This window comes from Podarcis liolepis (assembly GCF_965112155.1).
Source record: "Podarcis liolepis genome assembly, chromosome: 7".
Classification (NCBI taxonomy): Eukaryota; Metazoa; Chordata; class Lepidosauria; order Squamata; family Lacertidae; genus Podarcis; species Podarcis liolepis.
In genome coordinates, this window is record NC_139561.1 from 14,559,223 (window position 1) to 14,573,990 (window position 14,768).

At 50.2% G+C, this 14,768-nt stretch overlaps 1 protein-coding gene across 8 annotated transcripts in view; it reads left to right on the forward strand.

Moving 5' to 3' along the window:
* UBR4 (ubiquitin protein ligase E3 component n-recognin 4) overlaps positions 1 to 14,768 on the forward strand; it is a 142,047-nt gene that overhangs the window by 77,058 nt on the left and 50,221 nt on the right. For 4 of the 8 annotated variants that reach the window (XM_083512628.1, XM_083512632.1, XM_083512630.1 and 1 more), the window contains 10 exons: positions 17 to 154; positions 1,790 to 1,964; positions 3,047 to 3,143; positions 4,015 to 4,122; positions 5,469 to 5,585; positions 7,864 to 8,073; positions 10,445 to 10,594; positions 12,677 to 12,904; positions 13,076 to 13,154; positions 13,830 to 14,072. In XM_083512628.1, the coding sequence (XP_083368754.1) occupies positions 17 to 154; positions 1,790 to 1,964; positions 3,047 to 3,143; positions 4,015 to 4,122; positions 5,469 to 5,585; positions 7,864 to 8,073; positions 10,445 to 10,594; positions 12,677 to 12,904; positions 13,076 to 13,154; positions 13,830 to 14,072 (1,545 nt within the window). The remainder of the gene's footprint in view (positions 1 to 16; positions 155 to 1,789; positions 1,965 to 3,046; positions 3,144 to 4,014; positions 4,123 to 5,468; positions 5,586 to 7,863; positions 8,074 to 10,444; positions 10,595 to 12,676; positions 12,905 to 13,075; positions 13,155 to 13,829; positions 14,073 to 14,768) is intronic. The other 4 variants (XM_083512629.1, XM_083512633.1, XM_083512631.1 and 1 more) reach the window with 1 other exon arrangement.

Below are 14,768 nucleotides of genomic sequence, written 5' to 3' on the forward strand. Positions count from 1 at the left end.
CTCCTTACTCTCTTAGCTCCAGCTTCTGACGACGAAGGCAGCACGGCAGCAACAGACGGGTCCACCTTGCGGACCTCCCCGGCTGACCACGGCGGCAGCGTGGGCTCCGAGAGCGGCGGCAGCGCGGTGGATTCGGTGGCCGGAGAGCACAGTGGTAATGCCCACGATTAACTTGGCTTGGGCCCCGCCCCTCCCTCCACCTGGCAGCATATGATGGAGTAAAGATAGGAACCCGGGAAGCTGTCTTAACACGAGTCAGAGCATTGTTCCATCTTGGATTTAGTTTTGTCGGCACTGGCTGGCAGCAGCAGCTCCAGGGTTTGGGGCAGGGCACCTCTCTCAGCCCTGTCTGGAGATCCCAGTGGGGATTGAACCCGCATGCAAAGCAGATTCTCTTCCACTGAGCTAGGGGCCATTCCCCGATGCAATCCCTATGTTAGATGGAGTGCTTTCCTGGCCCATTTTGAATGTGTTTACTTCATTTTAGAATTTTAATACTTTTAACTAGAGGTGTTTTGCTCTGTTGTCACCTGCTCCTGGACCTTGTGGTGAAGGGCAGGTGAGGCATAAATAAATAAGCAACAGCTCTGCTGGATTGATCCACCCAGTCCAGCGTCTTGTAACCAAAATGCCACTGGGCTGGGCAGCCTATCATACCCTCTTAAAGGAGTTGCACTGGCTGCCAGCCACCTGCCAGCTTTGAAGCTTAGCTATTAACCTGTAACAGCCTTTGGCCAGCCTGGTTTCCTCTTCAGATGTTTTGCACTACAACTCCCATCAGCCCCATCAGGGGACCAGGTTGGCCAGAGTCTCGCCTGTAAAGCTGTTAAGCAGCTTGGGCGTAGGCTCCCTCAAGGAGCCCCTTTTCTTCCTGTTACCCAGCAAAGGAAGCCCTACTTTTCTGGAAGTTCTGTCAGTGGCCACTAGGGGGAGGACCTTTTCTTGCAGTGGTACCTATACAGTAGTACCTCGCAAGACGAAAAACACGCAAGACGAAAGAGTTTTCCGTTTTTTGAGTCGTTCCGCAAGACGAATTTCCCTATGGGCTTGCTTCGCAAGATGAAACGTCTTGCGAGTTCTTGCAAGTTTGTTTCCTTTTTCTTAAAGCCGCTAAGCCGTTAATAGCCGCTAATAGCCGCTAATAGCCGTGCTTCGCAAGACGAAAAAACCGCAAGACTTGCGGAACGGATTAATTTTGTCTTGCAAGGCACCACTGTACTGTGAAGCTGCCTCCTCTCTCAGCCTCCTATGAACATGAACAACATTTAGGCATCTCTTAAAAAACACATCAGTTCTTTGCTGGTGGTGGATCATGGTGTGTGCCCCCCCCCCCCGATTTTAACTCTGCCCTAGTGTTTCCAGTTGCCTTATCTTCCTGTGTGCGAAAGCTTCGGTACATATCTGGTAATATTCTTGTGCGCCAGCCTTCAGACGGGAAGCAAGAAACAGTGGGCTGTGCCCAACATTAACCTCAAGCAGAGCAGATCCTTTGAAGTGAACAGATGCAACTAACTTAGGCTTTCAGTAGACTTTCTCTATGTCGTTGGGTGCAACCCCTTTTTGCTGAATTGGAACATTGTACAAAGTCAGAGCTTGAGTCCCAGGGTACCAGGCAGGGAGTCCTTCCCAGCCCTCCCTGGAGATGCTGCCAGGGACTGAACCTGGGCCCTTCTGCATGCAGAATAGCGCTCCACCGCTGAGCTGCGTCGCTCCCCCAACAAATGTGGCTGTCTCAGTGTTCGGAGTCCTGGGAGTGTTTAACGCCCTTGCCCTGCCCCTCTCTTTTCAGTGTCCGGCCGCAGCAGCGCCTACGGAGACACGACCGCCGAGGGCCACCCTGCTGGGCCAGGGAGCGTCAGCTCCAGCACGGGCGCCATCAGCACCACCACTGGGCAGCAGGAGGGCGAAGGGTCCGAAGGGGAAGGAGAAGGAGAGGCGGAAGGAGACGTCCACGCCAGCAACAGGCAAGGCCTCCCTCCTTTCTGGCTTATGGGGGAGTCTTGGGTCCCTGAGGCTAGAATGGGACACCCTGCCCTCACCCTGCTCCACATTTTGAAGCCTCTCTTCTCCCCCCCCCCACCCCTGGCAGCGCATGCCGTTAAATAGATCCCTACCAGATGAACCCGCCGTTAACCTAGAAACTGTTGCGAGATGCAAATGAGAGTCAGTCCAGAAGCTGCAATTGATGGGGGCCAAAGGAAGTCTTGTATGTGTAGCGGGGAACCAGATCATCAGCTGGTCAGCTTGGGAAACGGTCTCTCCCTCTCCCAAATGATGGAAACTGGCTCAGCAGCCCTTTAAATATTGGTGGCACCCACCCATTTTTCATAGTCGTAGAACTGATAAGGAGGCCATCAGGTTGGGAAAGGCCTGTCCCAAAGCACCGCAGTGACGTCCTTCCTCCCAGCTGCAGCAGCACCTGGCATGCAAGAAAGCCATGCTTCCCTCCCATTTTTATGCGGGAAAGATACCTGTGGTCCCATTGAGCTTACAGGATAAACGTTGCAAGACTGCAATGTCCAATCAGGGAGGCTCCCAAGGATTTGTGGGAAGTGGTGGGGGCAGCTCAGGATGCCGCCCTTTTGTTTTTATGGCCCGCGTCCTTCTGCAAGAAGCCGCCTCACCACCGCCTTTCTGGGAAAAGTTGTTGATGTGGGCAGTGAACCAGTTCCTGGTTTGTTTCGGGGGGGGGTGTTACATTTGGCTCTTTGCCGGCATGTGAATACTGCACTCGTACCGCATTGCTCTTATTTGGAGCAGGCTGATTTAAATCAGGGTTTCATACGCTTGCATCTCCAGCTGTTTTTGGACTACAGCTCCCATCATCCCTGACCACTGGTCCTCCCTGATGGGAGTTGTAGTCGTAGAACAGCTGAAGCCCCACGTTTGGGAAACCCTGATTTAAATGAATGAACGTGACTTGAGTCCTTTCACTTCATTGGGTCCACCCTGGAGTTAAAACTGAGTTGGCTACAACCCTGTGGGATATTGCTTGGCCACACCTGCTGCTGTCAAATGCCTTCTCCTCTCCCCCTCTGATGTTCAGGCTGCACATGGTCCGTCTGATGCTGCTGGAGAGGCTGCTGCAGACCCTTCCCCAGCTGAGGAATGTGGGCGGGGTCCGTGCCATCCCTTACATGCAGGTAACGTACAAAGCAGTCTCCCTCCTCGCTGTTTGGATGAGAGTCCTTGCTTAGGAATCTTTGCCATATTCCCTGGGTGGGGAACATCAGGCCCAGGGGTGAAATGTGGCCCTCCAAGACTCTCTGTCTGGCCTTGGGATCTCTCTAGAGGCGACACAGAGGCCCTGCCTTGAACCCTCCTGGGATGTGCTTGCCTGGCTGGAAATGTGTCTTTGGACTTCAATCATGCCTCTTGTTTGCCTGGATGGGAAGATTAGAGAGGGGGTGAGAGCATATAGAAGCCTAGCCTATTATAGTCATTGCTGTGTCTGCTCTTGCCTCTGGCCCTGCCCAGCATGTGTCCCTTAGAAGCTTTGCCAGAACTGAGTAGCCCTGGCCTAGAACCTGGAGTGTCCTGTCATCTGCCAGGGGCCAGAAGGGGCTGCCCCCCCCTTAATAAAATACAACAATGCTTCCTTAGGGATACTGTAGTTTTCTCTGGTTACAGCTGGCTGCCGGAGTTGCTTTACCGTGTTGCTTGAAATGGAAAGTACAGGTGAATTACATTGTTAACAGCCATTTTGAAACTGTGGTTTGTTCCAACCCCATTTGTAAACGCTGGTTTGTCGCTCGCTACACAGCAAGTGTTAGATGCCCCACTGCACTATGGTTAGCTCCAGGAAGGGAGAGAAAGGATTTGGAGAGGATGGGGTAGGGCACGAACCACAGCTGCGAGTTGGCAGCATCGCTGTCTGTCTGAGCTTCTCAGCAGCTGTCCAGTGTGGATACCCAGTTTGTGTACTCCCAAGGAATGTTAATAGCGGAAGAACCTCTGTCCCGGACGCCCGCGAGGTCCCCCTTCTTTGTGCCTTATGAGCTTCTTTGTGCCCAGGTGATCCTGATGCTTACGACAGACCTGGACGGCGACGACGAGAAGGACAAGGGTGCCCTGGATAACCTCCTTGCCCAGCTCATCGCAGAACTGTGCATGGATAAAAAGGTACAGGGAGATGAGTTGCCCTCCTCTCCCTCTCCTGATCTCCGTTCGGCCAGGAGGAAAGGAATATTGGGTTACTTCTTCTACTTCTGGTCGAGGCAGGAAGACAGATGCTTTAGGAATTAGGCTATTGCCCCCATGAGCCTCTCTTTGCTGCCTTTCTTTGAACACAGCTGCAATCGCCTTAGGCTGCCTGTGTGGTTTTTTTGCTGCCCTATTATCTTACTGGTAGTGAGTTTTTATATTTTTCTTCACAGCTGATGGGAGTGGAAGTCCAAAATATCAGGAGGTGTGAAGGCTTGTATAAAGTGGGACTGGGCTTCCCTCCCAGCAGCTGAGCAGGGAATGTAGCAGCAGCAGCACTTTCATCGGCAGGCGGTCCCAAGCAGAGTATTATGGCAACGTGGTGGGGTCTTTTTTTGGGGGGGGGGGTGTTGCCAAGCAACCTCCCGCCCAGCCATCTCCTCCCTTCCCTTGAAGCTTTTAAAAACACAAGACAGCACAAAGCAGGCTTGACAACCTGAGTCGCCCATGCCTGGCTTCTTTGGGTGGTGTTGGAGGCCGGCTGGTTTTGGCCCATGGGGCAGGGTGCCTAACTACTAGGAGATCTTTTGCTTTGCAGCCATAAAGCTGGGATTTATTTGAAGATTTCCCCTCCCCACTTCCTCCCTGCCCCCCCACAAAAAAACCCATTGATGTAAGACGGTCACCTCTTTCTGAGCCGCAGAGTAGCCCCTCCACTAGTGAAACCATTTCAGGCCACTGACTGCATGGGCCACCACCAGCGCAGGGCAGCATCAAGTGGGCCTCCCTGCAGTGGAGGTGTGCGTATTGTGGACACAAGGCAGGATGTGAACCACCCTGATAATTTATGTGAACCACCCTGAGACCTTTGGGTATAGAAAATAAATAAATAATAAGAATAATAGATAATAATGTGTATGGGACAGTCAGCCTTTGGACCAAATTGGTGGCTGTTTGATTGGAATCTCTGGTAGTGCCCTGAGATACGCACTGTGGAGGGATGTCACATAGCAAGCTGCCTTATACTGAGTCAGAACGTTGGCTCATGCAGCTCAGTATTGTCTACACTGACCGGCAGCAGCCCTCCAGGGTTTCGGGCAGGAGGCGTTCCCAGCCGTACCTGGAGATGCTGCCGGGCATTGAACCTGGCACATTCTGCCTGCAAAGCAAATCATGGGGCAATTTGAGGCTTTCTGCATAATCTGTTTTATTTCACCCTGCAGTGCTTGAGATTTGGGCTGGATGGGGTGGGCTTGAGGTCTACTCCTGTGCATCTTCAGGGGCAACCAGTTCCTCTCACCTTCTCCCTTCCCCACCCTTCCCAGGATGTCTCCAAGAAAAACGAGCGCACCGCCCTGAATGAAGTCCACCTGGTGATCATGCGGCTGCTGAGCGTCTTCATGTCGCGAACGAAGTCAGGGTCCAAATCTTCCATTTGCGAGGTACCAAAATCCCTTCCGCAGTTCTGGTCTTGCAAAAGACTTTCTTACGTGAGGTTGGTAGAGGGAGAATGTCTGCGTGTGGCTGATAGAACGGCCGGACCACCTCCGGAGAGCAGCTCCCAAGCTCCCTTTTGCCCTTGAAACCCCAGTTGGCAAAGAAGTGGTTAAAAGTGGGGATGGGGGACAGGGATTTGCAGATGTGATTATAGGGGAGCAGAGATGTTGCAGCACCAACGCTTCAAAGTCGCTAAGAGGATTCCATCCCTGTTTTGTTGTTAAAAGGTGCAGTAATAAGGCTTTTTTTCTTTTTTTCTGAAAAAGAGGGAGGAAAGCTGGGGGGCTTGGTGGGGGGAGAGCCGGCAAGCGTGCAGGCAGAGGGAAGAAGATTAATAACAAAAGCGTAGAGGTTAAAAACGGAGACCGAAGTGCGTCGGATTTTAATGAGCTTATGAGCTGTGGGGTTTGTTTGGATTTAACCAGAGTTTCTGTAATGGTTTTATTTACACTTGCGTTTTCGCCGGTCCTTGTTTTGCCTGTGGTTCATCTGACCCAACAAAAAGAGGTGGGCTATATATATATCTATTTAGTGCAAATGTTTGCTGTTTAAAGACATGGGTGCAAGAGATTTCCCTTCTGCATACGGGAGGCTAAAACTCTCCTCATCGACGCCTTTACCTTCCTCCCACAACTGGCCAGATTCCAGAGAAATGGATCGGAATTCCAACTTCTTTTTAAAAAAAGAAATTGTGTGTGTGTGTGTGTGTGTCTGAGAAGTATCTCGCTCCTCCTCCTAATCCTCAGCTCATTGCCCTCTGGCATGTGTGTCGAGGGGAGATTAGACTTAAGAACTGATTGCCTTTTTTTTTGTCCTCTCCTCCCCCCCCCCATCCCTTTTGCTAAGCACTTGTTCAAAAGACCCCGCCTCTCTCCAGAAACACATCATCAATTGATGGTTTCTTTAAGAAATGATATCAATAAATCACACCACCGAAACTTGAAATCTAGCTGTCAAGTCTTCAGCAGCTATGAAAGGAAGCCCCAGGTGTCCCCTGACCTTCCTTTCGAGCGATCCTAAGCCCCCATCCTAAGCCTGCTGAAATGAGTCTTCTCAAGCAGATGTATCTCTGTACTGGCAACCATCTGGTCTCTAACAATTTTCTGGATCCTCCAACATTTACTTTGTCCTAGTTTCCATTGTTTCTACCCTACAACTTACTCTATTGTTGCTGTTTTTAGCAAAGATACTACTTTCTGCCCAACTCCTCTTCACTTCCCCCCGCTCTGAGCTATGGCCCCTGTGGGGAAAGGGTGGTCAGCCAAGACCAGGGGACGGGGTAGCCAACGTGGTGCCCTTCCTAGACTTTGCTGGGTTCCTGTCATCCCTGACCATTGGCCGTGCTTGCTGCTGGGGCTTCTGGGAGTTGTAGTCCAGCAAGTTCCGGAGGGGAACCCCATTAGGGTTGCGATGCATTCCTCGGGATCACCCTCACTTGGGAGGAAACAGTGATCTGCCAGGAACGATACCCCTGTTGGGAAGCTATCTGTGATCCGATCCCCTCTTTTGGAAAGGGCTGTAGCTCAGTGGTGGAGCATCTGCCTTGCACGCAGAAGGTCCCACGTTCAAGCCTCGGCATCTCAAGGTAGGGCTAGCAGAGAAACCTGGAGAGCCACTGCCAGTCAGTGAAGGCATGCCTTCAGTATAAAGGCAGCTTCCTAAGTTCCTAAGATAGTTAGGGAGCTGCTTTGTATGGAGTCAGGCCCTTGATCCATGCAGCATGGTCTACACAAGGGGTCAGCAACCTTTTTCTGCCGTGGGCCAGTCCACCGTCCCTCAGACCATGTGGTGGGCCGGACTATATTTTGGGGGTGGGGGGTAGAAATGAATGAATTCCTATGCCCCACAAATAACCCAGAGATACATTTTAAATAAAAGCACACATTCTACTCATGTAAAAACATGCTGATTCCCGGACCGTCCGCACTCCGAATTGAGAAGGTGATTGGGCCGCATCTGGCCCCTGGGCCTTAGGTTACCTACCCCTGGTCTACACTGACTGGCAGAGGCTCTCCAGAATTTCAAGCAGAGAGGACATTCCTGGCCTGGATATGTTGGCAATTAAAGCTGGGATCTCAGTGGGCTGTACCACTGAGCTGCGGCCAGCGGTCAGTAATCAGACTATTAAAGTGGGCTCACTCAACCCCAAATTTGTCACTCGGGTCTGCAAACACCTACGAGGAAATAAGCTGTGAAGATTCAACTCTCTCTCTCTCTTCTCAGTCCTCTTCCCTGATCTCCAGTGCCACCGCAGCCGCCCTGCTGAGCTCTGGCGCGGTGGACTACTGCCTGCATGTCTTGAAATCCCTCCTGGAATACTGGAAGAACCAACAGAATGACGAGGAGCCTGTGGCCACCAGCCAGCTGCTGAAACCTCACACCACCTCCTCCCCACCAGACATGAGCCCCTTTTTCCTGCGCCAGTATGTCAAGGTGAGTTGCGGATCGAACTGGTGGGTCCAGCACCAGCAGCCGCTGCAGATTGGGCACATCTGTCCAAGCCTGTCCCATTTCCACAGGGGAGCAGAATAAAGTCTTAACCGTGTTCCCGGGCATATTTTTCCCCAAGGATAATTCTGGGGAATTCCACCCCCCACCTAAAAAAACACCAGGCAGAAAAATGGAAATCAAATACAGTGGTACCTCGGGTTACATACGCTTCAGGTTACAGAATCTGCTAACCCAGAAGTATTACCTTGGGTTAAGAACTTTGCTTCAGGATAAGAACAGAAATTGTGCTCCGGCGGCACGGCAGCAGCAGGAGGCCCCATTAGCTAAAGTGGTGCTTCAGGTTAAGAACAGTTTCAGGTTAAGAACAGATCTCCAGAACGAATAAAGTTCTTAACCTGAGGTACCACTGTAACTTAAATCTTCAACCCGGCACCCTTTTATTTTATTTTTTTCTAACTGTTGCAACACTGTCAGTTGTACAGAAGCGGAAAGACGTACAATGACTGAATAGGTATTTACGGTTTAAAATATACAAAAGCTGTTCACTCGGTGCCGCGGGCCCAACCCTGTTGAGCTCCCTCCCAACTGAGATTTCACACACAGATGTGTTGAAAACCTGACTAAGACCTTCTTATTGGTGTTCAGAGTCCTAAGGAAGTGTGGGGAGCGTATCACCCGCAGTCCCCTGCCTTGTTCCAACATCCCCCCTCACACTGAATGGGCGTGGCATGGTCTTAAGGTGAGCTCTGAAGGAAGGGGAGGGGGCTTATTTCCAATAACTGACTGGCGAGGGCCCCTCCTGGCTCCCGGCAGCCCTTGTGAACGACGTGGATTTGCCGGCTTAGTTCCTCGGCCACTGCAGCCGCCGTGGTGCCTCCTTTTATACTCAGCGCCTGGTGGTGGAGCTTTAGTTTTTATTTCCTGCCCTGGCAAAGTATAATGGAATAAGCCGCATTAAACGTTAGGGTGCTCTTTGCTGGAAGAATAGAAGCTGTTGGGATTCTGAAGGCCTGTGGTGATGGTTGGTGCAGTTTTAAGCTCTCGCCTTTTCTTTCCTTTCTCTCAAAGGGGACCTGCTGTTTTCACATTACTCTTGTCAGTCAAGAGGTGTTCTTTTCTTTTTTTAAAAAAAAATTAGCCGGAGAAAGAGGCTGTGCTAAGGATTGGGGAGGATATAACGTGCAACAGCTCTCTTGATTACCCGGCGATGCCACGTTGAACACAGTTTAGAACTCTGATCCGCGGAGGTGGGCAGCAGATGTAAAACGAAGGGGTGGCTTCCTCCAGCTAACAGCTTTAGTTCTGCCTCGAGAGATCTCTCTCCATTACCCATATTCGGACGAAAATATTATAAGGAAGGGAGAGTTGTGTACTCTCCCCACCAGCTCCCAGCTTGGGTACTTGATGTCTTGCAAATAGATTTGCTTTTGCTTCTTCTCAAGAGTTCCAAACAGCTGGTGAAGGATGTAAAACAATTGTTTATTTGAAAGCAAGACAGTGATGGGAGGTGAATTATCTATGCTCTTCCTCCAATAATAATAATAATAATAATAATAATTATTATTATTATTTATTATTTGTACCCCGCCCATCTGGCTGGGTTTCCCCAGCCACTCTCTGGGCGGCTTCCAACAAGGATTAAAAATACATTAAAATGTCACATATTAAAAACTTCCCTGAACAGGGCTGCCTTCAGATGTCTTCTAAATGTCAGGTCGTTGTTTATTTCCTTGACATCTGGTGGGAGGGCGTTCCACAGGGTGGGCGCCACTACCAAGAAGGCCCTCTGCCTGGTTCCCTGTAACCTCACTTCTCTTAGGGAGGGAACTGCCAAAAGGCCCTCAGCGCTGGACCTCAGTGTCTGGGCAGAACGATGGGGGTGGAGACACTCCTTCAGGTATACTGGGCTGAGGCCGTTTAGGGCTTTAAAGGTCAACACCAACACTTTGAGTTGTGCTCGGAAACGTACTGGGAGCCAATGTAGGTCTTTCAAGACCGGTGTTATGTGGTCTCCGCGGCTGCCCCCAGTCACCAGTCTCATCAGAGACAGTAATGCTTCTGAGTAACAGTTGCTGGAAACTACTGCAGGGGAGAGGCCAGAGGGCGGCGGGCCGGGCAGCCAAGCAACACAGTTGGAGCCTCCCTCCTCCCTAGCCGGCAGGGAGGGAGGGAGAGGAGCTGCTTCCTTTGAAACCCGGGAAATTTTAGGGACATCATCAATAAGGGACAGCAGCGTGACACGGCGCTGGGATAAGGGAGTTTCCCACCAAATAAGGGATGCTTGACAGCTATGCTAAGCAGCATGTGGCAGCTTCATAAATTAACTTCTTTTCCAAATGTTTCTTCCTTTCAGGGCCACGCTGCTGACGTCTTCGAAGCTTACACCCAACTCTTGACGGAGATGGTGCTGCGGTTGCCATACCAAATCAAGAAGATCGCCGATACAAACTCCCGCATCCCGCCACCGGTCTTTGACCATTCCTGGTTCTACTTCCTCTCGGAGGTAGGTTGGCAGGACATTGCAGGCCTAAGGTTGAATCCTTGGCGGAGGAAGCAGCCTTGAATCTTCACCTTCTGAGAAACACCTCCCAGCTACCCTTAGGATGCTGTCTCTTACCCTGGCGTGTCCTCCTCATGTTGAGAGAGGTCATGTTTTGTAGCCTTATTGGAGTTAACCGATTGGGTCTGCATTGCTCCCGGACAGGAGGAAGGAAGTCAAATGACACCGAGGGGTGGTTCAGAGAAAGAGTTCTTTATTTCTGCTCTCCGGAACGGTAGAAAGGCACCTGCATGGTGTGTCCACAGCAAGTCCAAAGAAATGAGAAATTTCATGCAGTACATATATCCTGCAGGCACCCTCTCCCTCCTTCCCCAGGAATCCAACCACGTCAGCCTATACATGCAGGTTGACATCACATATGTTCCTGCTCCGGTATTCTTAACCATAAAAGGGTATTCCTTCCTGTACTTCTGACCATAAAAGGGTATTCCTTCTTGTACTTCTGACCATAAAAGGATATTCCTGTTTCTACTTTTATCTTGGAGCAAGAGGTCGCCAACTGCAAGAACACACTCTGGCGCTGTTCCCGGACTAGGTCTGTGCGTCAGGACGTAAGATAAGACCTAGACATGTCATCCCTACTCCACTGAAACAGCCAAGGTCATCCTTGCCGTCACGAACTGATAACGGAGAGGGCTCTGAGCACTTGTTTATACAGCCGGGTTTTTGTTTATACATTGACTCAGAGCTCAAGTTAATGGATTTTAGCTAAGGAAAAATAGGGATTTTGGTGCCCGTTTCAAACTGCCTGCACAGTCAGTTTTGGGTTTGGGAAACCCATTCCTTCAGTTTGAGCCGGTGATCAGGAATGCAGACAGGTGCAAAAAGGGTTTCAGAAACCAAGTGCATTTCCGCTAGAAGATGCTGAGCTACAACTCAGATCAGCCCTCTCTGATCATGATGGCTCTGAGTGGAGCGGATGGGAGTTGGAGTCCGGCAAGTGTTGTGCCACCAGGTTGGAGAAAGCCTGGTCTGTGTTTATATGCTAAAAGCAGGGCTTGACTTCACTTAACTTGATCTTCTTATGAAGAGGTAAGTGCAGGTGCGGTGGGGTAGATTGGTGAGAGCAGGTTCTGTAAGAGAGCCTGTGTTGTGATGGTTAAGAATGTCTGACTAGAACCTGAGAGACCAGGATTCAAATCTCCAATTGGGCATCAAGCTCCCTTTGGGCCATTCTAACCTACCTCTGCCGATAATGATAAATGGAGAGAAGGGAACCATGGACATATATATGTTTCATATATATTAATTTCATGAAATGTATATGTTGCTTGATTGTAAAAACTTCAAAAGTGGTTTAAAAAAAGTTTCTTGGAGTAAAGATGGTATCTTCTTCTTTAGATTTATATACCATCCTTCATCAAAAGATCTCAGGGCAGTTCACAGGATAAAAACACAAGACAAAAACACAAATAAATAGTTTGTTGTTCTTTATCAGATAAAATAATAATAATACAGTGGTACCTCAGGACACGAACGGGATCTGTTCCGGAGCCCCATTCGCATCCCAAACGGAATGCAAGATGCGACGGCGCGTCTGCGCGGGTCGCGTTTCGCCGCTTCCGCGCATGCGTGTGACATCATTTTGAGCATCTGCGCATGTGCGAGTGGCGAAACCCGGAAGTAACGCGCTCCGTTACTTCCTGGTTGCCGCGGAGTGCAACTCGAATGCGCCCAGCCCGAAGTACATTCAACTCGAGGTATGACTGTAATAGTAATAATAATCTAGCCAAATGAGAGTGAAGATGCTTTAGGTGATGCCTGTTTGCTTCCATTGGAAAGCAAGTTTCTAGGCCTCTGTGTTGCCCGGTAAGATGCTTGGATGGGAGGTCGATGAATTCTACAGGTGCTGGACTTCTCTGCTGTGTTATCAGCAGGCAGCACGGTGCTGTTACTGTTATTACAGAAGGGCCCTGAGAACCTCACTCTTCTCTTTGTGCCTGTGCAATTGCAGCACTTTCAACTATAGAGGTTTTAATATGGAAACTCTGCACCCTTTTCTCTCTCTCTCCCCCCCCCCCCCAGTACCTGATGATCCAGCAGACGCCCTTTGTGAGGCGCCAGGTCCGCAAGCTCCTGCTCTTCATCTGCGGCTCCAAGGAGAAGTACCGCCAGCTGCGCGACCTACACACACTAGATTCCCACGTCCGGGGGATCAAGAAGCTGCTAGAGGAGCAAGGGATCTTCCTGAGGGCCAGCGTGGTCACGGCCAGCTCGGGATCTGCTCTGCAGTACGACACGCTGATCAATTTGGTAAGGAAGCCTGTGTGTTTCCTTTTGAGCATGGATCAATGCAAAGGCCCAGTAGAGTGGAGGTGCAAAGCCAGAGCAGTGAGTCATGCAGAGACACAGCAGAAGACCCTCCTCCCTCCCTGGTTATGGTGTTCAGCTGTCATAAATGAGCTTCCTTCCGTTCCGTTTTAGATGGAGCACTTGAAAGCCTGTGCGGAAATCGCCACCCAGCGGACAGTGAACTGGCAGAAGTTCTGCATCAAGGATGACTGTGAGTTGCTTTCCTGTGAGGGTGTGGGGTGGCACAAGGCGATTTGGGTGGAATTGTGTGGGGATGGGGGTGGTAGTGCTGGAAAAGACCTACCAATCTAATCAATTGGATTCCTCCCCTTTTGAATAGTGAGTTTTGATTGAAGAGGAAGGAAGGCTGAGATATTTTTTAAAATTCTTTCATAAAATTTATACAGTGCTTGATTGTAAGAAAACAAAAACCAACACCGAAAGCAGTTTACAAAACAGATAAAACAATAAGATTATCAGTAAGAATTAAGAATAAATTAAGACTATTTAAAATAACAACAGAATAGGATAAAATCACGTCACTAAATATTTGGGTAGGCTTTGTTTTTAGTTTTAGACGTATCAGGGAGAATCGCAGAGGGTCTTAGTCTTGCAGGAGGCGATGATCTCTGCTGCCTGCTTGCCACCCAACAGATAAATCTACTGTCTGAAGAATATGCCACCCGCTTATCCCAAGTTTTTGTTCTCTTTGCCAATGAGGTCTAGAAACTTGTTCTGCGGCGAAAGTGAATGGGTTGGTACTCAAAGCTCCCGTGAGCCCATTCAGCTAGATTTTGCTGCCTGTTTTCTTTTTAAAAGGGAGCTCTGATAGGGAAAGCCGAGAGGACTTGTTTGTTGAGACAGTCCCTTTTTCTTCCTCCTCTAGCCGTCCTCTACTTCCTCCTGCAAGTCAGCTTCCTGGTCGACGAGGGCGTGTCCCCTGTCCTGCTGCAGCTCCTTTCCTGCGCCCTGTGCGGCAGCAAAGTCCTCTCGGCGGCATCTTCCTCCGGATCATCCGGTGCGTCAACCTCGACGCCTGCGGGCTCCGGGACCTCTGGGCAGCCAGCCGGGCAGAGCAAATCCTCCACTAAGAAGAGCAAGAAGGAAGAGAAAGAGAAAGACCGAGAGGGTGAGAGGAGTTGTGTGATGGAGGCTGTCAGATGCTGTGCGGTGGTTGCTCGTGAGTAACCAGGCAGGACTCCGACCTGTTTTTTACAGGTTATATTGTGCAAACTATTTACAGTGCAGATACACAAGTTTCATGTCCGTCTTAGTCGCTTGCAGAATCCGGGAGTGGCCTCTTCCGGCTTTCCCCCCAACGTAAGAACTTGGTTGTTGTTGTTGTTTAGTCGTGTCTGACTCTTTGTGACCCCATGGACCAGAGCACGCCAGGCACTCCTGTCTTCCACTGCCTCCCGCAGTTTGGTCAAACTCATGATGGTAGCTTCGAGAACACTGTCCACCCATCTCATCCTCTGTCATCCCCTTCTCCTTGTGCCCTCTATCTTTCCCAACATCAGGGTCTTTTCCAGGGAGTCTTCTCTTTTCATGAGGTGGCCAAAAGTATTGGAGTCTCAGCTTCAGGATCTGTCCTTCCAGTGAGCACTCAGGGCTGATTTCCTTAAGAATGGAGAGATTTGATCTTCTTGCGGTCCATGGGACTCTCAAGAGTCTCCTCCAGCACCATAATTCAAAAGCATCAGTTCTTCGGCGATCAGCCTTCTTTATGGTCCAGCTCTCACTTCCATACATCACTACTGGGAAAACCATAGCTTTAACTATATGGACCTCCTAAGAACTTAGACACCCCAAATCTCCGCCTCCC